Source organism: Oikopleura dioica, chromosome 1, assembly GCF_907165135.1.
Source record: "Oikopleura dioica chromosome 1, OKI2018_I68_1.0, whole genome shotgun sequence".
Classification (NCBI taxonomy): Eukaryota; Metazoa; Chordata; class Appendicularia; order Copelata; family Oikopleuridae; genus Oikopleura; species Oikopleura dioica.
The window spans coordinates 2,852,485-2,876,618 of record NC_137291.1 but is presented as its reverse complement, the minus strand read 5'-3'; the positions used below and the strand labels follow the sequence as shown (position 1 = coordinate 2,876,618).

At 38.5% G+C, this 24,134-nt stretch overlaps 9 protein-coding genes across 9 annotated transcripts; 4 read left to right on the top strand and 5 right to left on the bottom strand.

Annotated features, from left to right (window-relative positions):
- Nucleotides 1–3,272: 3,272 nt before the first annotated feature.
- On the top strand, nucleotides 3,273–4,301 carry LOC145707617 (uncharacterized). The gene is made up of 6 exons (XM_081785176.1): nucleotides 3,273–3,427; nucleotides 3,477–3,532; nucleotides 3,575–3,747; nucleotides 3,837–3,986; nucleotides 4,046–4,123; nucleotides 4,164–4,301. The coding sequence occupies exons 1-6, from the start codon at nucleotides 3,375–3,377 to the stop codon at nucleotides 4,224–4,226; spliced, it is 573 nt and encodes a 190-aa protein (XP_081641302.1). The 5' UTR covers nucleotides 3,273–3,374; the 3' UTR covers nucleotides 4,227–4,301.
- A 120-nt stretch (nucleotides 4,302–4,421) lies between these two features.
- LOC145707627 (uncharacterized) lies at nucleotides 4,422–5,498 on the bottom strand. The gene is made up of 4 exons (XM_081785187.1): nucleotides 5,393–5,498; nucleotides 5,252–5,351; nucleotides 5,091–5,209; nucleotides 4,422–5,049 (listed from the first exon to the last, which is right to left on the bottom strand). The coding sequence occupies exons 1-4, from the start codon at nucleotides 5,436–5,438 to the stop codon at nucleotides 4,829–4,831; spliced, it is 486 nt and encodes a 161-aa protein (XP_081641313.1). The 5' UTR covers nucleotides 5,439–5,498; the 3' UTR covers nucleotides 4,422–4,828.
- A 94-nt stretch (nucleotides 5,499–5,592) lies between these two features.
- On the bottom strand, nucleotides 5,593–9,838 carry LOC145707902 (uncharacterized). The gene is given in 8 exon segments (XM_081785494.1): nucleotides 5,593–6,214; nucleotides 6,370–6,581; nucleotides 6,687–6,939; nucleotides 6,985–7,210; nucleotides 7,258–7,599; nucleotides 7,602–8,139; nucleotides 8,182–8,359; nucleotides 9,499–9,838. Coding segments are annotated over 7 exon segments (1,791 nt in total). The 5' UTR covers nucleotides 8,347–8,359; nucleotides 9,499–9,838; the 3' UTR covers nucleotides 5,593–6,159.
- Nucleotides 9,839–10,605: 767 nt separating this feature from the next.
- Nucleotides 10,606–11,545, bottom strand: LOC145711203 (uncharacterized). The gene is made up of 3 exons (XM_081788935.1): nucleotides 11,370–11,545; nucleotides 11,113–11,272; nucleotides 10,606–11,072 (listed from the first exon to the last, which is right to left on the bottom strand). The coding sequence occupies exons 1-3, from the start codon at nucleotides 11,497–11,499 to the stop codon at nucleotides 10,883–10,885; spliced, it is 480 nt and encodes a 159-aa protein (XP_081645061.1). The 5' UTR covers nucleotides 11,500–11,545; the 3' UTR covers nucleotides 10,606–10,882.
- Nucleotides 11,546–12,038: 493 nt separating this feature from the next.
- LOC145711252 (uncharacterized) lies at nucleotides 12,039–12,713 on the top strand. The gene is made up of 3 exons (XM_081788980.1): nucleotides 12,039–12,166; nucleotides 12,237–12,489; nucleotides 12,532–12,713. Exons 1-3 carry the CDS (start codon nucleotides 12,117–12,119, stop codon nucleotides 12,694–12,696), a joined length of 468 nt encoding a protein of 155 aa, XP_081645106.1. The 5' UTR covers nucleotides 12,039–12,116; the 3' UTR covers nucleotides 12,697–12,713.
- Nucleotides 12,714–14,580: 1,867 nt separating this feature from the next.
- On the top strand, nucleotides 14,581–15,942 carry LOC145703532 (uncharacterized). The gene is made up of 5 exons (XM_081780898.1): nucleotides 14,581–15,068; nucleotides 15,287–15,392; nucleotides 15,436–15,641; nucleotides 15,689–15,757; nucleotides 15,801–15,942. Exons 1-5 carry the CDS (start codon nucleotides 14,665–14,667, stop codon nucleotides 15,877–15,879), a joined length of 864 nt encoding a protein of 287 aa, XP_081637024.1. The 5' UTR covers nucleotides 14,581–14,664; the 3' UTR covers nucleotides 15,880–15,942.
- A 34-nt stretch (nucleotides 15,943–15,976) lies between these two features.
- On the bottom strand, nucleotides 15,977–17,256 carry LOC145702792 (uncharacterized). The gene is made up of 4 exons (XM_081780064.1): nucleotides 17,156–17,256; nucleotides 16,706–17,072; nucleotides 16,466–16,665; nucleotides 15,977–16,421 (listed from the first exon to the last, which is right to left on the bottom strand). Exons 1-4 carry the CDS (start codon nucleotides 17,159–17,161, stop codon nucleotides 16,113–16,115), a joined length of 882 nt encoding a protein of 293 aa, XP_081636190.1. The 5' UTR covers nucleotides 17,162–17,256; the 3' UTR covers nucleotides 15,977–16,112.
- A 1,551-nt stretch (nucleotides 17,257–18,807) lies between these two features.
- LOC145711401 (uncharacterized) lies at nucleotides 18,808–19,480 on the bottom strand. Its single transcript, XM_081789105.1, has 3 exons — nucleotides 19,160–19,480; nucleotides 18,965–19,115; nucleotides 18,808–18,917 (listed from the first exon to the last, which is right to left on the bottom strand). The coding sequence occupies exons 1-3, from the start codon at nucleotides 19,241–19,243 to the stop codon at nucleotides 18,847–18,849; spliced, it is 306 nt and encodes a 101-aa protein (XP_081645231.1). The 5' UTR covers nucleotides 19,244–19,480; the 3' UTR covers nucleotides 18,808–18,846.
- A 2,688-nt stretch (nucleotides 19,481–22,168) lies between these two features.
- Nucleotides 22,169–23,967, top strand: LOC145709491 (uncharacterized). Its single transcript, XM_081787183.1, has 6 exons — nucleotides 22,169–22,640; nucleotides 23,249–23,335; nucleotides 23,380–23,493; nucleotides 23,535–23,655; nucleotides 23,696–23,781; nucleotides 23,827–23,967. Exons 1-6 carry the CDS (start codon nucleotides 22,173–22,175, stop codon nucleotides 23,938–23,940), a joined length of 990 nt encoding a protein of 329 aa, XP_081643309.1. The 5' UTR covers nucleotides 22,169–22,172; the 3' UTR covers nucleotides 23,941–23,967.
- Nucleotides 23,968–24,134: the final 167 nt, after the last annotated feature.

Sequence of the window (24,134 nt, the reverse complement as noted above, 5' to 3'; positions counted from 1 at the left end):
TATGCCATATTTTTTGAAAGGCTATGAGCTCATCTTTCTATTTATACCCGAAAATAAGTGTTTAAGTTATCCCCGGAAGACAATTCACAGGGTTGAAATTTCAAAAATCGTACATTTTTTGATCGTCGTTGTTACATAATCATTTTTTGGAAATTGAAAAATCTGAGAGACGCTTCACTAGTTTAGTGTTGGAACTTTCGGAAACAGAAGGAAAAAAATTTTTTGTAACCCGAAATTTTGGAGTAATCTCAGGTGAAAAAGTGTCCAAAAACGCGATTTTCTGCGAGATGCTCTCCTTCTCTGCGCCGTAGCGCCAGATGTGGTTGGGTTTAAAAAAATCTGAGACACGCTTCACTAGATCAAGGTTTGTTTAACATGAACAAGAAAAAATTTTTGAAAAATATAAGTCCGTGTCGGCGTGAGCGCCGGTCGAAAATGGCCAATTCCAGAAAAATCGTTGGGGACCCCCTTAAAAAAATTTTTAATTTTTTCGTTATCCGAATATTAATTTTGCCCTATTTTAGACAAAAATAGTAAACTCTTGAAGAATCATCAAAAAAATATTGACTTTGAAAGAAACTTCAAGTTTAACAAGTATCGACAAATTGACGAAAAGAAAATTAAGATTTATAAGTTTGATCGGGTTACTGAAATCGTAAATTTCGTCTTTGGCGCTAAAGATTCCACCCAAATAAATGTCTTAGTTACTGGAGATTCTTTCTATAGTCGGGGAAGAGTCATGAGCTATGCTTTACTTGCTGACGGAAAAATCAACAGAGAGACATCATTTTTGTCTTCAATCGAAATTGATGGCTTAACGAGTGAAAACGTTATCCATGGATTTCTTTATGGGGCACAACAAGCTCTTCTTAAAGATCAAGTTTATGTTTTCGGAGGCGATAAGAATGCGCATCAGGTATATTATCTCACTTTTTTTTGATTTTGAGTGGCTTTTTCGTGTGAAATAATAATTTTAAGGACCCCCCCCAATTGGTTATGTCCAAATTTTCATTATTTGTTGATTTTTTTGGGTTGTTAAGAGAACGAGGAGAAAATTTTGTCTTGAAAATTTTTTTGCTGCTATAGAAAATTTTTGCAAAAATTGGGTTTTAAAATTGAAAATTCGCATTATATTTTTTATGAAAATCTTAGATTCTCATTTTAATGCTCTTTTTTAATTAAAATTAAGGGTATACATATCTTAAAATGCATTTCTTTCATAAAAATTATTAAAAAAACATAATTGAGGGCAATTCAAGCAGAAAAAACTGAAAATAATCTCTGAAAATTTGCGAAATTTTTGCTTTATAAATTTTTAAAGGGGCTGCCCTCCTTAAATTTAATGACCAAAAACTCTGTCAAGGTAAACTGTCGTAGCCTACGGCCTAAACTTTCCCTTTGAAAAAAATTAAGGGCATACCTTCGTTAAAACCCCGCAAAAAACCTTCACTTAGCAACCTTACCCTTATCAGCCTGTAAAACCTTAAGTTTGATATCGAAAGATCATCATAAGGGAAATTGTTGCAGTCGAGGGTTGGACCTTAAGGATGCAATTGAAATTAAGGGTCTACCTAAGATAGTTTCTGAGAAAAACTTTCACTTAACAGCCCTTAATTCATGATTCTTGATGGGGGGGTCCTTAAAATTACTCAATAATGGCGCTTTAGATTGTTCGATTGGATGGATGTATGTTTTCTTCACTTGATGTATATCTTTTAGAACAATATAAAAATGGACATGATGTCTTGACAATTAACGATGGAAATGAGGGTAGTCGAAGAATAATTATTTTTTTATCCTTTTTAGCTATGATTTGTTTCAATTATAATCTTCAATACTGGGCAGATCAGGATTCTGGCAAAAATTGTGAAATATTTGATGGAGAGAATGTTACTTCGACTTTCTCAACAAATTCTTCGCATTACCAAGGTGGATTGGCATATTACAATGGTCTGCCAACGGCAGTAGCCGGGCGTGAAACTCATGGCCTTGTTGAAGTGATGAAAGATGATGGTTGGATTCATATTGAGAAGCACCCAAGGTATTTGAACGCATAAACTGAGTATTTGAAACTGAAAATCCGAGAAGCCCTGCTACAAAGACCTTCCAGGGCTTTGATTGGCTGATCAGCAAATTTTGACCATCATATCTGGCGATTTTTGATTTTCTCGGGGATAATTCTTGAAAAACTCTGTAAAATACAGTTAAAATATTACAGAATTCTGTCATGCTTTGACGCAATCGGTCTCCCTTCTGGTGTTTTACTTACAGTTGGAGGAAATGATTTTAATGTTCAATTTGATCCACTTCCTGAAATTTGGCAATTAATGAATAATCAATGGACGATTTATGGCTTCCTTGCAAAGGTTTTGGGACCCAAATTATTTTCAATTTATTTCAATTAATTAAAGAGCTATTATGGCATGTCTCTTATTCTCTTCAATGACAATATTTTTGTTATTCCTGGCGTGATGTTCAGCTTTAGTGCTCGGATTCAACGAATCAATTTAGGTCAGAGTTTTTTTAATAAAAATTATTATAAATAAAATTATTAATCAAGTTTGAATTTATTTTAAAAATTCGAATCAGACTCCGATTTGTTTTTTATATCAACTGATGAGTTTGGATCAGCATTCGAAGGAACATTTCCAGTAGCCTTTGTTTCTCAAAAACCTTCTTTTTGCCTTATCTAATTTTAATTCCATAGAACTTTACTTAGAAAAAATATTGTCTTCTTGTTATTTAAAAAAAACCAAAATTCTTCAAAAACAATGAAAATAAATCATTTGCATTTGTAAGCTTGTCTTGTGTTTGTTCTGTCAAACTTTTGCTACTTTTAGAAGAAAATAGTAGAAAAATTGCGGGCTAGGGGTGCCGGAACGCAGCACTCACAAAGGGTGCGGAAACTCCTCACACCAGTGTATATCAATGATATAATATCATTTTCCTAAAAAATTGAAAATTGAATGTCTGGAAAACTTTCAGGATTTAACCTATGTTATTTAAAAAAACCTGCCTTTAGATTATTAAAAGGTCAGAACACAAGGTAACCGCCCGCAACGCACAAAGACCTTCGCCAACAATGAACCGGGCACACTGTATTCTAAGAGATACTGTCAGAGAAAGGAGACCTTTTTTCGTTTATTTGAAATTTATTTGAGAATCTTGCGAATCTCCCGTTTTTTTACTCTTTGTTTCAAAGCCGCGAAAATGCGAGCAAATACAGTACTCCTTGTCTTTACTTTTTCAAATCTGAAGAGCACGTCACCGGATTTCTCAAACAAACTTTTTCAGAAAGAAAGAAGCATCAAGTTCGAGCTTGATTCAGAGGAGAAAAACTTGAAACATTTAATTTAAAAAAAAAACTTATCAAAATGTCGAGAGAATTGGGAATGACAACTGCAGTCTTGAATTTCTACAAAGAAAAGTAATTCTAGCAGTGTTCGAAAAAGCAGTTATATTACGGGAAATTTTAGCATCGCAAAAGAAGCACATTATCGACTTCTGGCGAGACAGCGGGAAATAGAAGAAGGTACTTTTTAGGCGCTTAAAAAAGACTCTATTTATCAAAAAGGGATGACAGAAGAAGAGCGACTGGCAAAATTCAACTCTGCTCATCAAAAACGCCTCGCTCGGCAGCGAGAAATGAGCCCAAAAGTGGAAATTCCAGTCCTCGAAAAGCAGATCCAAAAATCGGACCCAATCAAGCTTCCTGCGCTTTCGAGAAACGGCGATAATGGCCAAAATGTAAATATCGAAAAAATTTTTCCATAAAAATTTTATTTCGAGCAAATTTTCTTGATGGAAGCAAAGTGCTTATCACGTCATTTTTTCAGAAGGAAAACGTGACTGTAAATCTGATGAAGCCAGTGGATGCAAGTGTCAGGGGCCAAATACTCAACGGCATTTCAAAAGAGGGGCTCGGCAAACACGCTTATCTGGCGTCGCGAAAGATGCTCGCTCCTCAAGACAAATACAACTATCAAGTTCGACACTTTTTTCTTCGTCTTTTGTTTCAAAAAATGAACTCACTATCTCTTTTCAGGCGCTTTCGAGCTGGGACTATGGATGGGATGTTTCTGATGCTCTCAAGTTTCACAAACCTTCTCCTTTTGCTAGAAAAGTAAGTTTACTTACCGACCCCCTTTTTTACTTTTTTTAAGATGATCGTCAATCAGACATTTTATCGAAGAAATGGCGTTCAAAACTCTCCTGTAGAAATCTAACCTTCAAATCATTTTGCTCCTCTATACATTTACTGAAATATACCTAGGGCCAGCGCGTGAAAAATCAGCATGCAGAACCCCTTGAGGTAAAGGGCTGAAACTTCGGGACAATATAGATTTTAAGCGAATCATAAAAATTGTAATAGAAAATTTTTTGGTCTGGTCAAGTGATCACGTGATACAGGCCCTCGAAAACCTAGAAAAGCTTGACGAGCTCGATTTCCTGGTTGTAGTCGATCACATGATAGCTCAAAAGAAAGATCATAAAGAGTACTACCTAGAGAGTCAAAAAATTCTTTGGGCCCGATTGTAGTTAGGCGCTAGAAGCAAGAGAACGCCTCAAAATGGGTCAAATTCGGGTAAAAAATGGACATCATTGGGTGATTTCTGTCAAAAAATGCTACAAAAAGGGTCATTTTTCACGTTAAAACTCTCCGTGCGGACTCACATGATCGCGGGCCCAAGAATTTTTCTCATCCATTCAGAAGTACTTTTCGAGCTCTTTCTTCTGAGCGATAAAGTAATCACCTGTGATAAGGGGATCAAGCTTGACGAGCTTTTCAAGTTTTTGAGGGCCTGTATCACGTGATTATGTGGCGAATTCAATCGAGTTTTTGACAAGTTTTGAACCAATTTTCTTCCCTCGCTGAAGAAAAAAATTGTCTAGAAATGATAAAAATTGAAGATCTTGCCATTGTTTCCGAAACACAGACGACTCCATTACTATAAATCTTTGATTGATCAGTAACGCCGAATTTTTCCAAGTCTACGTTGCTCATTTCAGCAAGAAATTCTTCCGTTCTTTTTGAATTTTCGCCATTTTCTAGAAGAAAATTTATCACCTCTTTGAACCAATTTTTGAACCTGTCAGTACGTCAGTAGATTCCTCTTTCGTTTCACGATAGCTGACTAAATCTCCAGTCTCAACTGCAACAAGATCATTCTCCGAAAATACAAGTTGGGCATTTTTACAGCCGGCGATGCTTGAAATCGATTTTTCCTCTCAAGATCAAAAGAGTTATTACCTTCGTTCCCAGTGGAACCGCGCTTGTTCAACAGAAAATGGCAAAACTTTCTGTAAAGTATTTTGAAGAAAATTTTCCAAAAGGAACTTCAAAATTTCCTCTAAAAATCCGTTTCGAACCGAAAATTTAAATGTACACAACCTTTTCTTGAGCCGTCAACACATCGCTCGAAACGCAAATCGCTCATTTTGACACTTGTTTCTCTGAAAAAACTTAGTAGGAAATCTTATTTTGTTTTTTATTACGTCTTCATTGCTCAATGCGTCATTTTATTTGATCAATACTCAGGCTTTCTTTCTTTTTTTCAAGACTGAGAGATCTAACGAGACACAAAAATGAAGTTCTTTATAATGATGAAAGTTTATTCCTCATTCTACACGAACTCTTCTTTTCTTCCCATTTTTTATCTTTTCAAAACGGGCTCATTTGTCTTCTAAAGAATCTTCTTTGGATCAATCTTTCAATTCTTCGATTTTTGATTGGTTCTTCGGCGCCGATCGGATGATGATTCCCATGGCCAACGATCAGAATTTTTGATTGGCCGAATCTCCTCTTCTGCTGCGTTTTTAATTGGCGCCATCAAAATTCTACTTGTTGATTTTTTTTTCTTCTTCGTAGACAAGTTGATTTAAAAAAGTTGTTCGGGCGAATGTCTCCAGCTAAAAAAATGTTGTGTCTCCAGTGTTGCGGTTTCTTCAGGCCGTATCTTCTTTTCCAGCACCAAAATTCAGCCATCTTTGTACAGGTTGGAAAGAGAGTTTTGACAGAAACCATTATTTTTTTATTATTTTCTTATAAAAATTGAGGGGAGGGGGTGAGATGGTGTTTCTTATTGGTTTTAAAGGGGGTTAAATTTTGTGTGTACGGGTAGGGTGTCCTGCGGACGTAATGTGATCAGTTGCAATTTTCTACCACTTAGATTCGGTATTGCTTGTGGAGCTCCAGATGTCGCCAAGTCCCATGCTAAATTCAGAATTAGTGATGAAAGAAAACAACCATTTCTGAGGCAGATCATATCGAATTTGCATAATTTTTTGATAAAAAATCTAAAAAAATGAGAATAAATTTGAGATAAAAGCTGCCTCAAAAACTAATCAAATCCTGTCTGTCCCAAGAACCTTGGGATCTGATCAAATTTCGTCTCAGTTGGAGCCATTAGCAGTTGGCTTCCGAAATCATCACTGGCATTGGACGAGCTGCTCTCTCGTCGATCAAAGCTGAAGCTAGTCGACCAGGGGGACCAAGATTCAGATTGGTCGGTTGACCAGCCAAGGGCGCCACCTGACTTCTGACTGATAACTGAATCTTCAGAAATGTCAGCTCGCAGCGGGTGTCGCTCATAAAGGTTCAAAATATATCTCTGCAAAAGTAAAAAAATTGATCGAATCGGGGATCGATCCCGTGTCCCTGAGATTAGCAATATTTTATTTTTGAGCCTGTCCTGTGCAGTGCCCTGAGCAACAATCTCAGCCATTTTGGGCTTTTGATTTGGAAGCGGCCATTTTGGTGGGTTGATTTTTTGCTTCTGGACGGTCATTTTCTTCATATTCGCCTCGAGCGAGTTGATTGGATTTTGCGCTGGAGCTCCAAGTGGTGGAAATTCTAGCGGATCATTCGGTGTAACTTGCGGCTGGTTGGCTTGAAAGTACGATTGGATGATTCGGAGGCCTTCTTCTTTTGTCACATTTCTAGAGAAAAAGGTTGAGAAAGGAAAGAGGTAGAAAAAAAATTACCGAAGATGAGCCCGCTGATTATGCTGGTCAATCATTTGTTGGTTTCCGTACTGATGTTGTTTTTGCTGATGATGGGCTTGGACTTGATTAGTCTGGTGCGTTTTGTTGTTCTCAGGAAACTTCTTCTTCTCAGACTTGTAAAGAGTTCGTCGAATTCTAGGGCCGAGAAGAGCGATTCGCATTCCATGAAGATTTTGGTCTCGAAGTCCGCGGCAACATTCGTGCGCTAGAATTATCAGTTGGATGTCAAACTCTCTCTAAAAGGGGTTTTACCAGAATCAGTTGAGTCAAAATCAACCACGGCGCAGGTGGTATTTCCCATATCCGGAATCTGCGTCGCATAATTCCTCAAATCCGCAGGAATCGGCCTTCCTGGTCTAAGAACTCGCGCCAAAGTGATATTTCCATACGCAGAGAAAATGTTCGTAATTGCTTCTAGAGTCGCCCAATCGTCAGGAACGCGGATCGCGAGAATGGATGTCATCGTTCGGCCCCGGCGAAGGTTGTCAGGAAGATTGGCGATTCGTTTCACTCGATTTCCGTCGCTGGAAAGTTCGACTTTGTTGCTCATTCGAAGAGCGTAAGAGGTGACTCGCCAGTCACGAGTGAGCTTTTGATCTTCTTGAAGCTGGTCAGAAGTTTCACGGACAGATAGCCCTCCGATTTAGACCGCAATTGGCGAAGAAGATATTTGTCATTCGCCAAATACGCATCAGAAAGATACTCTTCAACTTGCATACAAATCTGTCGCAAAACTTCGGGCTCTGGAATTTCGCGCTCTTCAAGATCACCAGTCAGGAAGGAGGAGCCGTTGGAGTCGGAGGAGTCGTCGGAGATGTCGTCAAAGGCGGAGTCTTTATTGGAGTCAGGACCGGATTTGTGGCCAGAGTTAGATTTTGGTTGAGCGACAGGAAGGGGAGCTGGAGGCGAATCGACCTCTCTTGTTGGAAAATGATCAAATTCAGCATTCGTTTGGTCGGCCACTGATTGCACTTTTCGCCCATTCATCGCCACCGCATTTGCATTGAGACCTTGGCTCATCAAGGCGTTATACAGACCGGCTTGGGACCGGCTAAAAGCAGCGGCAAGACGCATGTTTTGCTGATGAAGCTGCTGTAGTTGCTGCAATTGCTGATGCTGCATCTGTTGGAAAAGCTGAAACAAAGGATGAGGGGGTAAAAAAGGGAGGTGTTTCACCTTTGATTCCGGAGAAGCAAGAAGATTTTGAAGCGCAGCCGGGTTGATCATATTCTGAAGCTGGCTCAAATCTTGCGTTTGGTTCGTCATATTCTGTTGAACGCCAAATCCACGGGGTGTAAACTCGGCGGCCATTCCGTTTAGCTTTGGCTTGTCAGAAGCCATTTTGTCGGGTAGTCTGAAATGCATGAAATGAGAAAGAGGAGGAAAGGAAGTTGTGGTGCTTCAAAAATGACGGGTCGCTCAAAAATGACGCACGAGTTTTCTTTTTTTCTAAAATTGAAAATTGAAAGTTGCAAATTTGAAATTTCGAGGAAGAGCTTTTTGGAACACGAGTCGTTCTAGAACTTATGTAGCAACGGAATTGCACTTGTTAGACACGTCATTTATACAGTCACCCGAGCCCTTTAAACAGGCAGATGCGGGCGCTAGAATTTCACAAGGTGTCACTTTTGACTTCCGCCCTTGACTTCCCGCAATCGAGGGAAGTGGAGGGGACCCAAGTTCATTTCTAGCGTCTAATTAGACCGCGGCTTATCGAACTCGTGAATATAATTTGAACCGCCTTTTTGATGACTCAGAAACATTATGGTAATTATTTAAAAAAAATGACTATCTTGGAAGGCTTTTGAAGGGTGCCCTGCGGTTTCTAGGGCTCCCAAAAAATCATGAGTCATCGAAATTGCTGGTGGACCTTGATTTGATGCATCGAAAATGAAAGAAAACGAAGCGATAAGTCTCTGTTTTGGGCGCAAGCATAACATTAATGCATTTGTTACTCAAACAACTCCGCCGAAAACATAACTTGACAAAATTCTTTAAAAGCTTTTTAGAAGTCTTCTTTATCAATTTTGTCTTAGACAATTCCTAGTAGGAATCGACTTGTTTGATTCTGGATAAGAAGGTTCACATTATAATATGATTATTTAAAGAAAAGGATAATATTTATTTTGATGGGCCATCTTCCAGTATTTAAGGGTGTCATCGCAAAAAAATTATTTTGAGAAGGAAAAATGAAAGAAGAGATTATGAAAATAAAAAATTGGATCGCTTTTTCAAAATAGAGAAATGGTTGTGGAAAAAATTAAGGGGGTCTCTAAATTAATAAAAATTGTGAAAAATGCAAGTATAAGACATGTTTCGAGAGAAAATTTCAATATAAAAGTCAGAATTTTCGATAAAATTTCTTTGGAATTCAAAAAAAAAATTATTGAATTAATAAGACTCAAGAATCTCACTTTTTATTTATATATTTACTCATAATTTAGATATTAAGATTTTTTTTATTTTGAATGGTGCTATTAAATGTTTACTTACTATTAAAAATATATAAAAAGGCTCTTCTATCTTCTTTTATAAAAATTCTCTGTTTACGCCGTTTCTTCCGTTTTGTTGCGTGTTTCTGAGAAAGTTGGGCTTCTGAGAAATATGTACAAAGCGATAAACTGGCCAGTGGTGTGTCTTGAGCCACTCACGCTCCACCACCACCCGGTGTGGTAGCGCCCCGGTCGGTCTAGTACCATTGCGTCTTCTGCATTTTCTACCGGTGCCACTTCTCCACCACACTCTTCCACTCTTGTCTTTTACGTCACTCTCCCAAAGACGCGAATATTTACATACAAATCTACTAAAAGCCCAAATTCTGCTTTTTCGCCGATAAAAATAAAAACCCGGAAAAATTCAGAATCGAACCAACTGGTTCAAAAAGGCTTTGATTTCAATACAAGCTCGAGTGATTTTCGGCCAACGGACCGAAAAATGGTTCAATTTAAAATTTATTTTTCAATAAAAAAAAATTTAAAATCGCGAAGCCAAAATTAATAAAAACTCACTCAAAAAATTTAAATGATTATATTTGATTATTTTTTAATTTTAAAATTTTTTATAAAATAAAAATAATTTTCAATAAAAAATTTTTGAGAATTTTTCTGGTTTTGGAAACAAAAAGTGATTTATTTTTAAAGAAATAATTTAAAAAAATAATTTAATTAAGGTTTAATTAAAAATATCTTAGATTTGTTAATTATGAGAGCAATTTTTGCAGTGAAGATTTTGACCGGTTTTTAGAAAGATAAGAAATGTGGCTGGTTAAAAGTATAAAAACGGTTTCGCTTTGGAGATAGGTTAATCCGCTCTATTGGCTCCATTCAAGAAAGCTCTCCACCATAGTGATTAGAAGGCCACGTAAGTTGGCGCTTCGGGTGTAGTTATATTGCGATCGGCCGGTCTAGTAGCAGCAACCGCGCGCTCCAGCTTACCGCGCTTTTGGTCTAGTGACTCTGCCTGCCTTACGTAATTGAGCTTAAACCTAGTTGATAGTTAGCGCCGCGCGAATTTATTTCATCAGAGCCCAGATTATCCTCGTTTTTATTCCTTTTTTCAGAATGAACGAAAAACATTATTTTTTAATTTATTTGAGCTCGTTTCAAAGTTCAGTTTTAGCATCATTTTTTTTCTTTGCATCTTCGATTTCATCCAAACTATTGAGTTTATAGGGCCTCTGGCCTCGTAGAACTTCCCAATATCCGGCAACAATGAAGGTTTCTTTCACGAAATCGTCTGACAAAGATCCAAACGCGATTTGATAGCCTGCTTTTCGGACATTTGCGAGGAGGGCCCGAGCGATTCCGACATCCTCATCTGGTTTCAGAACTTTCAAAGGCTTACAATTAAACTGCTTCGACAAAAATTGCTGAACAGATTATTTTCTATATAAAGCCTTTCCTTGAACAATTAGCTTCGGAAAAATCGCCATATTTTCTTTTGTCACTCTTGGAACCAATCCATAGACATTTCGAACCGCGAATTTATACAGTGAATCTCCAGTTAAACCACTATTGTGATCAAAAGAAGCTGCTTGCGGCTCAAAATCAGACTCGAACGAAAGTGGCCTAAAATATTTTAGCAAAAAAGAAAGAGGTTTAAACTGACTTGTATGCGATGATTTTTTCGTTGCCGATTTCTGCGACTTGCTTTTTATCAATACAGTGGCCAAAGAGCCAATCGATTTTCTTCTCAGATGTGATTTTTCGCATTGCTTCGATGTAAGTTCGGGCAGTGTTTGAGTTGAAATTTTCAAAGTAGCCAACGACTGAAAATAAATTTTAAAGAAAATATTCAAAACGAAAATTTTCATCCCCCCTTAGGTTGATTCCCCCCCCCCCCTTATTCGAAATTTTCATTCGTACCTAATGGAACATCTTTCGCTTGAAGTTCTTCCCAATCTTTTTCATTCTCTATCAGCTGCGAAATTTTCCCCTTCTGATTCATCTGCGGCTTCGCACTGCCTGTAACACTTCCTCTACCCTCCGATCCCATGTCCAATTTTCCATGGCAAAAGTCAAAAAGAAATAAGAAGCTAGAAATCTTCATTTTTTTCGATGGGGAAAAATTCTTTTGCGCCGGGATGAAAATAATCTTAGAGTTGCCTAAGGCGAAGAAGGCCATGTTTTTTGTAAAGACTCGAATCTTGGATATAATTTTATTGAGAAATTATTTTAGAAAAATATTTTTTTTTATTTTTTCAAATAATTTTTCTGCTTATTTTTTGTAATAATCCGTTACAGTATTTGATCAACGAGCTAGAACTAGAAATTCCGAGTCAAATCAATAATCAAATTCTGTCTGGGACCCGTAATTCCGCCCAACGCTCCCCAGAAATATGTAAATTCTGTTGTCTGAGGGTATGTAAGGCTGCTCGAAAATTCTTCTTGATCGAGAAATCCGATTTTTGGATGAGCGACGGGAGAGTAAGATGCTATCAGCGAGGGCGAAATCGATCTCATCAAAAGCGAGCTGCAAGGATTGGCCACACTGACCAGTGAAAAGCCCCCTTGCCAGACGCACAAAAGGGCTGATTTAAATTGGATTTGGATTATTTTCTGAGAAAAAAATTAAAGAAAAAAACGAGAAAAGAAAACAAGAAAACTATCAAGATGAAGGTTTTACAGATGCTGATGTTTTTGCTTCAACAGATTTCTGCAAAGTAAGTTCTCAATTTAAGACGAAAAAAGAATTTCTTTAATATAAAATTCGATATTCAAAAAAATTTTAAGTGAAGACAAATGTTACCGAGGCGATTGGTTCGTAACAGCGAAGGACAACGGTACAATGACAGAACGATTTTGCTTTGAAAGTTGCGAAGAACGTCGATTAGATCCGGATCGAAAGACTGTAGATATGATAATAATGAGCATCAAAAACTGCCGGATAAACGGAAAACAGTGCCCAGAAGATCCAGTTTGTCACAAGAAAAAAAGGGAAATTTTTCAGTGCAAATGTCGGGACAGTCGAATAGTCACGCTTTGGGTAAGAAAAGAGAGTTAATGAACGGAAAATATTTATGTTTAGCTATTTGCCTTGTCTTTTGGTGGAGGATTCTTCATCTTTATCAAGTTCATGATCTACTTTTTGTACAAAATCCGAAAACACACAAACAATCCTGACTCGATTTTCAATTGCGCCCGGCACAAGAAACCGCCTCGAATTCTTCTCAAAGATCTTCTTAGCCAATGACTAACTGTTAATAAAATTATTCTTCCTTGATTTCATTAGAACGATTTCAAAAGAATATGATTTCCTGCTGTAGGAAAAACTGTCAGATATTCATTGTGAGAGCTTTCCTTCTGTCAAGAGATACTTTGGAAAGAGAAAAAATGACTTTTTATAAAATGAGTTTTGCTCTAACAGAAAATTTTTCGAACAATGAACTCTTTTCTTACCCCTTTCTGAGAGTTAATGAGAGTTGCATCGACCTTGATCTTGGAGAGCTTTGTGCGACCGATTGTGTTGATGAGACTCTCGAATGCTTAAAATTTTGCGAGCCCGATGATGATGTTTGTGGGAGTTTGTGCATTCGTGACGGATTTCACTGCATCGATGGGTGCCCCTGCCACATTGAGTGTCCTGAAGGGTGTTTGAATTGCCCAGCTGATATTTGCAATCCTCAACCACCTCAGAAGCTTGGAGCAGTCCTACTGCTTAGAAGAGATCCTGATTATGTCAGGATTCCGGATGTGCCGATTCTCGCTAGCTTTGACACTTACACAGAGGATCTGAAGGTAAAGAAATTAAAACAAAATAATTTATATTCACTATAACTAGATATCATGGTTTAATAATGGACCCTATAATCGGGAATTTTTTGCCGAGGAGGGATGTTCAGTGGTATTCAAGGGAAGAAACTATCTCTTTGGTGGTTGGTTCGCTCTTGAAAATGGAAAGAAAGAGTATGGACCACACATTCTTGACGAATGTGATATCGTTAAATCGAGTGGTGCAGAGTTTCACCATAATTGCGCGCTAGGAGCGGTCGGATATTTTCCTGAAGGGGATGATCTCGAGGCTAACATTATGATATATGACGGCGATTTTACCGTTAAAGGGTAAAAATAACTAAGTAAGAAAAATAAACAAACAATCATTTATACGATACGATGGAACACAAATTCTGGATGAGTCTATCAATGGTCCAACCTTTCCTCATGGGAGCACAGGTGGCCAAATTCCTATATATAATGGTAGACCCATTCTCATAAGCGGCTGGGACTCGACGAATAGATTGAACATCGACAAAGTCGAGATCTTTAAGTACGACGTCATTGATTATTTTATTTGATTCTTGCGTTAGTGATCATAACAGCTGGATCGCAGACGATGAGCTTATTTTTCCAGACAAATTCATAACAGACTACACTTCTGTTTGGGGAGAATTCGGTATTGTTGTGTTTCCGGGATCATCAGGGTAATGAGAAGTTAGCAAAAATGAATAAAATAATGTATAAAGATCAAATGTAAAAATTTGGCGGCTTTACAATAATGAGTGGACGACAATCGGTTTAACACGATGGACCGAGAGACCTTGGGCAAGAGCGGTACTTTTTCCGAATAACGAGGTAAAATAAGATAATTTTTCTTCTCTTTTATCCATACATCAGATAATGTTGGTCGGTGGTAACGAAGCAAAGGCTCATAAATTCACCAAATTCACTTTCAACGAGGACTTTACTCATATAACTGCAAGAACACTTCGTCATCCAGCCCTTTACAATTGGGATGATCCTCATGCAATTCTTGTTCCTGAGGGTTTCTGCACCCTTTGAAAAGCTTATTTTATTCAAAGAGGACCGGACGATTTGGTGAATAGGATTAAAATTCTTTAAGAAATTAAAACTGTGCCATGTTGGTTTTGTGACTAAGAAGTGTGTTTAAATACATTAAGATTTTGTTTCGTTGACAGAATTAACCGTCATGCAATTACTCAGGAATTTTCGAGTTCGTCGTTTTGTTAATTCTAACAAAATTTCTTGGCCCGCAAACTTGCAAGAGCAAAATAAACATCGGTTTATATTTTCCTCTCAATGCTCCGAATCAATTTCGCTGCTTTTCAGGAGCTCAATCTCAGCCCTTTATTCGGGAAAATTGTTCTGAAAAACGAACAATTGCCTTTTTCTTTTTATATTTTTTTTGTAATAATTTCGTAAAATGAAAGTTCTGTGCTTAATTTTGGGCGCACGGGCCTTCGAGCTTGTACCAAAACAATTCGAAGGGAGTTTCGAAAATTTTCCAGTTGAGAGAATTCTAGCAGAAAATTCGGACGACGATCTTTTCCACGCTTTTGAAGAAAGATACCGAAACGCCACTACGACTCCCTCGACGACTGAAAATGAGCTGGAAGAAGTGATGAAAATCAAAATGGTCAAAAACTTCATCATGTACCTTCAAGACGTTCCCCGCTTCGGAAAGTACTTCAATTACGGCTGCCACTGCTTCAAAGACAACGGAAAGGATTATTTGAAAAATCCTACTTTTGGAAAACCGCGAGATAGATCAGATCAAGTTTGCCAGGATCATCAGAAATGCCATCATTGTATCAAGCTCGATTATGGGTAAGTCATCCGTTAAAAATCACGAGTGAACTTTCACTAGGAAAAACCTCTCTATTTTCGTCAAAATAACTGTCGTTAATTAAATTTATCGAGTCCAGAAAAAAAGAGCTGGTTATATTTACCGTTATACTTCGAAAATAAGAACATCGCTAGGCTCGCTAACGAGCTATTTTACCATCAACAGATTAGTACTAGAAACTCAAGAATCTCTATTTCAGACATCAATGCAAAGCGACGAAGGGATACAAATTCGAAGCAAGAATGGATTCGCTAACTGGAGTCAAATACATTCAATGCGAAGATAAGGAGGGCTCCTGCGAAAAGGTATGAAAAAAGAGGTATTTTTCCGATAAAAAAATGGCTCTAGAATTTGTGCGAATGCGATAAGGCCCTCGCTTACGATCTTGCCGATACCCAGGGAATCTGGTCGCTGGCGAATCATGTCGAATGGGGAGCTTTCAAGGGAGATCAGAGTTGTGAGAAATGGACGCCTCCGAAAGTCCAGCTGAAGAGTGCGCGACTCATGGCTCAACTCAATCCGGCTAAACATGAATGTTGCGGAGAATACCCAAGGTAAAATGTTTCTTCAGAAAAATGTGATAGCTTATTGTTCTGCTTAGACGATTCCCCTATGTCGCGGATAACGGAGAAGGAGTTGAGAAAAAGTGCTGTGCTGGGAGCGTTTTCAGGTTCTTTTTTTGAATAAAATCTGATTAATTACGACGCTTTTAGTCCTGATTCTCATGAATGCTGCGATGAAGAAGTAAAAGAAATTGGAATGTGTGTTGGCACATATTTCCCTGGACTTTAATTTGACCGATATGAAAAGATTGTCTTCTTATCTTCTGTAAAGCTTTTTTTAAATAAATTTTCCTAGAAAAAAAAACGAAATTTTTTTTGATTTTAATTTTATTAGAAAATATTTCCACAGGAAGACGATGATATAAGCACACTTTCCTGTGTCAAAAAGTTATTGATAGTTTTTTATATGTACAGAGATACAGTATTGCTCAGAGAAAAGAGAGAAGAATCGAGGTCTTCATATTAGTTACATCCCATGTTGACAAATTTTCGCTTTCGGAAGAAGTTCTCCTGTCGATCTAACCTGTTTTGTACCCTAATTGGTCTTTTATCTGCCATCGAGAAAGGAGTGTTGTCTCGGCAGACGAAGGCATCGTGGAAGGTCCTAAGAGCATGAACAAAGGAGGCGACGGATCCGCACTTGTCATTCGTGTCGACGTAGGGAGCGACAAAGGCATTTGGATCGCCAGAGCCAGCGTATGTTTCGCAAAGCTCGAGGCTTTCATCGCGGAACCAGGCGTATCGTTGGAAGATTAGCTGGATGTGACGAGCCTGAAGAATTTCTTTAAAAAGAGAAATCAGAAAAAAAATCTTGCCTTTTTCATCTGAATATGATCTTTTTTGTGGGCGTGAGCGTCGAAAATCATACTCTGAAGTTTTCCCATTTCATCGACAATCTGGAACCACGCTGCTTCGATATCAGGCATGGGCTCAGCAGTGAAAGTGACGGTGAAGCCAGTGAACGAGATGGTTGGCTCGTTTGTTTTGAGCACGAGAGTCATCACGTTGTTCGTTCCTAAAAGATGTTCCCAAACGCTTTTTCTCCGGAAACAAACCTGTAACTGGCGCTTTGGATCCACTCCCACAGTACTCTGTAATCTTCTCGTTTCCATCTGGTCCATCGTAGATAATCGCCGCATCGTTTGTACACTCGCCACTCCAATCCTTTCCTTCAAGATGAAAATTCTCGAAAGAAGCGGTGATCTTCCACAATTCCGGAGCGTTGACATTGACTCGGATGTACTGGTCGTGGGCGTATCGGCCGATGTCGTCGACTGGAACTGTCCAGGATTGAGATGGGGCTCCTTCGGTGAGATCGATGCCGATGATTTCGGTGACATCAGGAGTCCAGAGACGATCTTCTTCAGGGCTCCAGAGATCGGTTGATCGACTGGCGGAGAGGCCAAAAAGTGCCAGCTGGAGCTAGAATTTTATGTTGTAGAAAAAAATACATCGTAAAAACGTCTCTTTTGGCGGCTCTTTTTCCAAAAAATATAAATTCTTACCTTCATATCTTCACTCTTTTTTCTCACTTCAGTGTATCTCTAAAATGAACAGATAAGTTCAATTGACAAAAAGTCTTCCTCTAAAAAGCCTCGGCTGATTGAACCCTTGATGGCGCTCTGGACATCGTATTGGCCATAAACAATGTTTCGATGAGCCTCAACAAGCGCTGGAAAAACCATGTATCGAGAACAAATAACAACCGTTTCCAGCACTCGCGGGGTGTTATTACTTTAAATTTTTGAAAAGAAACGTTTCTTTTCGCACGTTTGAAACTTGTTAGGAATTAGGCCCAGCTGCATGTTTTATGAACAAAATTTGTTAAAAAAGCGATTATAACATTTAACACTTTCAAATTTTACTGAAAAAAGGTTAAAGTCTTGTTTCGCAATTAAAAATTCCTTCAATCATTTTACGTTAGAAATTAAAAAAAAAATATATAAAAATGAAGTTTAAATGTAAAAAATATATTAAAACGAGCTCAAAATGCGAAATGGATAAAATTCGCCATTGGTTTCTAACTAAAAATAAAAATGTTTTATGGATAGCGGTCGTGTTATTATTCACAACGGTTTATTTCAAGAGAAGTAGCACGGATATAACATTGTTTGCACAGCAAAAATGCGTATTCTCCGGATTTCAATTTCCCAAATCATCATTAGCGATAATAAAAGGGCTTTATTTTTGCTAATTTATAAAGTTTATTTCGATTCTCTCGTTCAACTATACTCTTCCTTAGAAAGAACGTCAAAAAATATCTTTCCATTAAGGCTATAACGTCTCTTTTGGCCTCTCTGGAAAACGGACTTCCCTTGGTCGATTTCAAAAATTTAAAGGGCAAACATACTTGTTTTCTCCTAAAAAATTTAAAAATTCCATCAAGAAATACTTTTCTCTGGTAATTTTTGCTCTAGAATCATTCAAAAATCGCCATTCGGTTTTCCGAGAAAACTGGAAGTTCTGAGGTAGAATTTATCCGATAATAATATTAAACAGAGCAAATTCTATAATCCTCACGGAAAAAATTTCAAGAAATTGTCCAAATAATGATTATAGTTCTCTCTTCTTTTAAAACTCTTTTGTTTATAGACTGACGCTTGAGATCTGCGCAGCCAATCAGAGCGCGATGAATCGCTTGACTCACACGCTCGCCAACAGCGCTCTCTTTTTGGCCTGGAGGATAGCACTCCGCGCAGCGCGTCCACGCGCATTTTTATCCTCAGGTGCCAGCATTAACATGGCCCTAGAATGAAAATTTGAAGAGATATCGAAGATTTTTTCCATGGGGATTGTAGAGAAGGCTTTAATCTATCAATTGATCGAAAAAATCTACCTCTGTAATGGTAAAATTCTTCGGAAAACCGATCGGCGTTTTTTAAATGATTGTAAAGTCAAAATTTCAAAAGAAAAATTGATTTTTGATCGCATTTCTGAAATCTACGATAGATTTCAAGTATATGAGTCTTTTTAATTTTTGAAATTGACCAAGGGAAGTCCGTTTTCCAGAGAGGCCAAAAGGGACGTTATAGCCTTAAAAATAAACTCGCACGAAGCAGAGCTGAATTTTTATACATCAGAAAATGAAAACAATGACATCAAACTTTTCCCATCAGATTTTTCGAAGCCCCTTTTTTCTTAATGTGTACAAATAGGATTTCTATTTACAGCTTTTTATGATACAGTGAAAAATTCTTCAGCATTCTTCGCCAAAGTCCAGTAAAGCTCTTTGCATGGACAATAATGATCCGGCACATTCAGGACGAACTACAATTAATTTGTCAGAAGAGCCAACAAATTTCTCTGCAGATTACCTTCTCGACAAAATTTTTTCTGCAAAACACTCGGTAGGGATGAACAATCTCGCAGATCGACAGTTTGGAGGTATTCAAGTCTGACAAAGGTCGACCGGCAGATTTTTGAAAGATGATGATTCGATGATAGATTTATATCTTCAATTAGGGGCTAAGAAAAAGGCTTATCTTTCATTCGGCTTTTAATCAACTTACCGAATCGATGAATAAATCGCCTCCAAGCTCAAGAATCTCATTTCCCGAAAAATCTCCAAACCTCAACTTTTTCATTCCTCTCATTTGCCCAGCCGTCAGAAAGTTGATCTGATTGTTGGAAAAATCCAGAAATTCCAGCGCTTCCAAGTCCTGAAAAGCCCCATCAAGGATAGCTCGGATTCTGGAGCTAGAAATATCGAGGTATTGCAGCTTTCGCTTTCCAAAAGCAACGGCTTGAGTGAGGACGGGAATGTTGTTTTCTCGGAGGCTCAGCCATTCGAGGTTGGAGAGATGAGACAAGGTAAGAAGAGGGATCGTCGTCTTTTGATGAGTTTAAGATTAAATTCAATAATTTGACCAATCAAAATTGTCGGAAGAATTTCTAGAAATTTTTTTGGTTAGTTTTCGTTTTTCAAAAAATATTTTTCTATAAGAAATAAACCCGATTCCTTGAGACCACCAAGATCGACCTTCTTGAGAAGATTGTTATTGTGAAAGAGAAAAGGTGAAATTCGCGGTGGTTTCTTCGCTGGACCGATTCCAACCCCGGTTAATTGACAGTTAGACGCGAAAAGATCTCCAGGTAGCTCTTCAAAATCGTTTTGGCCGATATTCGTCACTAAAAGAAATTTTTATAAAAGTTTCTCTTACTAATTTTTACCTTCCAAGTCGATAAGATTTTCAAATTTCTTCATCAAGTCATCTGTCGAGTTGAGCCCTGAATTCCAAGCAATGAACGTATTCGTCTTTCCTGGAATGATGATCTCGTTCAAATTTGACAAGTCTTTTCTGCTGCAGTCCAGAAAGCTCTCGTTCGTCTCTTGTTGCCCTTCCAGAACTCGCCTGGCGATTTTTTCGTATGAACAAGGGCCGATGTTCGACAAGTCTTCAAGTTGACATTCTCGACTTTTCATTATCCAACCATCTCTACATCAGGGTTCGTAATCGGTCGAAAAAAATCGGTCGACAATTTTGAGATTTGGAAAAACTCGATCGAAAACCCTTTCCTGCAACGATTTTTATTCCAACTCGGAGTTATTTGAATACACCTTCCCTGACGGAGGAAAAAGCCGCAATTGCAGGTACAGCCCCATCCGTTCGGCCCTAGTCGGCAGGATGAGTTCTTTCCGCATTCGTTCTCGCAGCCTTTTTTCGCCTTGCAAATGGGCATTTTTTGATTCCAGTTGCACATTGCTTCCTCAGAAGAGACGTCGCAATCGCATTTGATCGTTTCTTCTACCAAGCCGTTTTCAGTTTCGAACCCTTCATTGCAAGAAACTAAGCAGACATCATCAATCGGGCAATAAATGCTGCCATTTTCCGGCGCAGAGAGAGAAGGACAACTTGGATTTTTTCGGCATCGAATGGCTCTAGAATCGGACCAACGGCACTCGCCATTTGTGCAGTTGCATTTTCGCTTTCCAGTTTCAGAATTGGCAAGATGAAAGCCTTCCTGACAGATTGTCGAGCAGACAGAGCCGGATTTATTATCATCGTCGCACCAGTTGACGCCATTTTTGGGTTTTTCTAGAGCCGGACATTCTGGAGTTTGGATATTTACGTCTTAACACAACTTGTTCTATGTTTCCGAACTGATTTAAAAGTAGAAAATATAGATTTATGAAATTTTTAACAAACTTATGGTTTTTGATTTTTTTGAACCTGACATTTTACCATCTTTTATCCATTCCTAATTCTTCTGAAAAATCAACCTCATCCCCAAATAAATCCCTCAACTCCGCCAAAAACGCCGAGCCAAGAACATTTCTCGATCTGGCCGATTCTGGCATGAAAACACCGCTCGGAACACAAGAAGCGCTTGTTTTCGGCATCCACTGTTTATTTTTACACCATTGGAATCTGCTCTTGTCGTCCGCAAAGTCGAAGCCATCGGAACACGTGACTCGGCAAAATGCAGTTCCATGGCGAAGTTTGCAGGAAAGTTTGCCGTTTCGAGGCTCTTCTAGTGGCCCACAGGGGTTCTTTATTCAGGGATTTTTTTGGAAATGCTACGTTTTCGGAAAAACTTGCAATTAAAAAGCCACAATTAATGACGTCTCATCGTCGAATCAGAGGAGTGCCGCGACTTGCGAATATCATAAATAATTTTACGATCGGAGGCGTCAAGTTCTCCTGCCGGCAGAGCAGCAGACTAAAAAAAGAGTCCCTCCCAAAAAACAGAGAATCGAGATGGTCGCCCAAACTGCTCCTGAGTTGCAAGCTGTTATCGACTTGAACGAGGAAATCTCCAAGCTTGTAACTTCTCTCGGAGGAACACCCTACTCGATTGTTGTCGGTGAGGATGGCCGAGTTGTTGTTCCTGATGAGTTGAAGAAGTCGGATGATTCCAACGATGCCAACAACGATGCCAACGACGATGCCACTGACGCCTCCAACATCGACGACTCCCAAAACAAGGATCCCCAAGACGAAAACGTTACTCAACAAACCCAATGATCGCTCTCTCGAGAAATGAATATGAACATCTTTCTGCTTGACAATCACTTTCCTTCCTGAACTCCTCCGAAATTCAAATAAATTTGTAAAAAAAAAATCTTGATTATGAATATTAACAATTTAATTCAATGTACCAACGCGCGGGTCTTTCAAGTAAAGTGAATATTTCTAAGAGTTTATTTGGAGAAAAGTGAAATAACGGTTTATAACGCCCTAATCTTTCGGGAATCCGCCATGTTTCCACCCTGATTACAAATCATAAAAAAAACTGATCATCTGGCATAATAAAAAAGTGCGATAAAGTCAAAAACAAATTTGCTTGCATATTGTTTTTCGAATAGTTTTGCTCTCATCATAAAAAGCGGATAAATCGCACGACATCCGGTAAATTTACGAGCTTTTTCATCGCTTCCCGCACAAATGAAACAAAGACGCGTAAGAACATATCGTGAAAATCGTCTCATTGCCAAGAGAAAAAAAAAGAAGCTGCTGTTTATTGCTGCCTTTTTGATATTTATTATGTCCTTATTTGAAGTCTTTTATTTTAGATAGTGAGATGGAAGGCGCTCTTAAACTTAACAACATGCTCGCCGATTTGATCGAAGATCTAGGCGGAAAAGCATATCGGATCGAAACTGTCGATGGTCAAGTCGTGGTTCCGGAAGAACTCAAACCAAAGCCCGAACCACAGCCCGAACAAAAACAAGAGCACGAACCAACTAAGGAGGACCCAAAGCCCGAACCAGCACTTGAACCAGCACCGGAACAAGCACCTGAACCAGCGGCTGAACCAATTCTAGAAGAACCCAACCAGGAAGAACCAACAAAATGTCAACTCAATCCCGCTCAAGAAAAAAGTCCAGAAAAACCCAAAGAAGTACCAGCTCCTGAGGAAGAGGCACCAGAAAAAGCTCCGGAAGAACCAATTCCAGAAAAAGAAGTAGAAGTAGAAACATGTGAAAAAAAAGCTCCAGAAGCCCCTGAAGAAGAAAAAGAAGTTCAAGAAAACGAAGAAGTTAACGAGGTTAGCGCTGGGAACTTGATTTTGGGGGTACCATTTTGGCATTTTTACGATGAATAGTAAGATGTATTCAACAATTTTCTGCTCCGATTCGAGGCCGGCCCTAATAAACCTAGATTTTTTGATGACAATAATCCGATTTGTCAATTTTTTTATGAGAAAACGATAAATTACAATATAAGCCTCATTCAGAAATAAAGATTTCTTAGTGACACCCATATTTCTACAGGGCTAAAATAAGAAATTACATCAGTGTCTTGAATCCCTTTTCCTGTCTGTATGTAAAAAGCGCCCACTGTTCCGGCGACATTTTCTCTATCCAGCTGGAAGACGAAGCCCCAAAAGCCAGTGCTTCAAAGGAAATTGCCTGTACATCCTTAACCGAAAGCAAAAGAGAAAAAATCATTGTTTATTTTTCCAATTAATTTTAGGGAGAAGGTCTGCCGTGTTAAAATGCAGGAGTCTGCGGTTGTTATGCAACACGGTGGCGCTCTAGCGAGACCGAGAAATTTGAGGTTTCACGAAAATACGGATTTTTTTCCTTATTCCCGGAAGTGCTGGGGAGGAAGCTTTTGAATTCTGAAGAATATATTTTTCAATTTCCATTTCAGGAAATCAAACAAGCAAAAGAAGAAGGAAAAAAGAGCCGAGAAGCAGCACGGGAAAAATACGGCGCTGGGCTCAAATCCGCTTTCCAGGTCCGAAAATTACGAACAAGAAAACTCATCCACTTCCCATTTAGACAATCGACCAAGACGGAAGTGGCTACGCGACAGTCGACGAAATTACGAAGGCTATGATTGCCAAGGGAGAAGTTTCTCCTGGTGATCGAGAAGCTGAATTTTCAGCCGCTCTTGTGAGTATTTTTTTGCAATTTTTATCAAGGAAAAATTCAAGAAAACCTACATCTCAAAACTCAAATACGACAAAACTCGTCCAGGTGAGCTGAATGAAGAAGAATTCGTCAAGTTTTGGGCCGATTTGTATGCTTTTTTCAACAAGATCGACAAAGATGGAGGTAAACGAGAAAGAAGTTAAAAATCACTAGACTTTTTCAGACAAACAAATCGAAGTAATTGAAACCGTTGAGCTCCTGGAAGCTCGAGCTGATCGATATGGACTCACCAAAGACGATATCATGAAGGTTTGTCACCATTAAAATCTTTTCGTTTTTCAATTTTTTTTCTAGAAAGTCGACTTTTTCTACAAAAACGCCGACTACAACAAAGACGGGAAAATCTCCATCATCGAATTTTTCATTAGCCTGCCCGAACTTGAAAAGCTTCTGCTCAGCAAAAATTGAATTAATCATCTCTAGGCAAATAAAAAGCAACAAAACCATGAAAAGAACCATGTACATTCGGATAAACTATTTTTTCTTTGAAACTTTTTACAGAACAAGTCTTGAAGCAGAAGGTCTTCTAGAGTTGAATGATGATTTCAGGCTATAAAAGACATTTTTTCTAAGAAAATTCTGCTCTAAATCGATTTCACGAA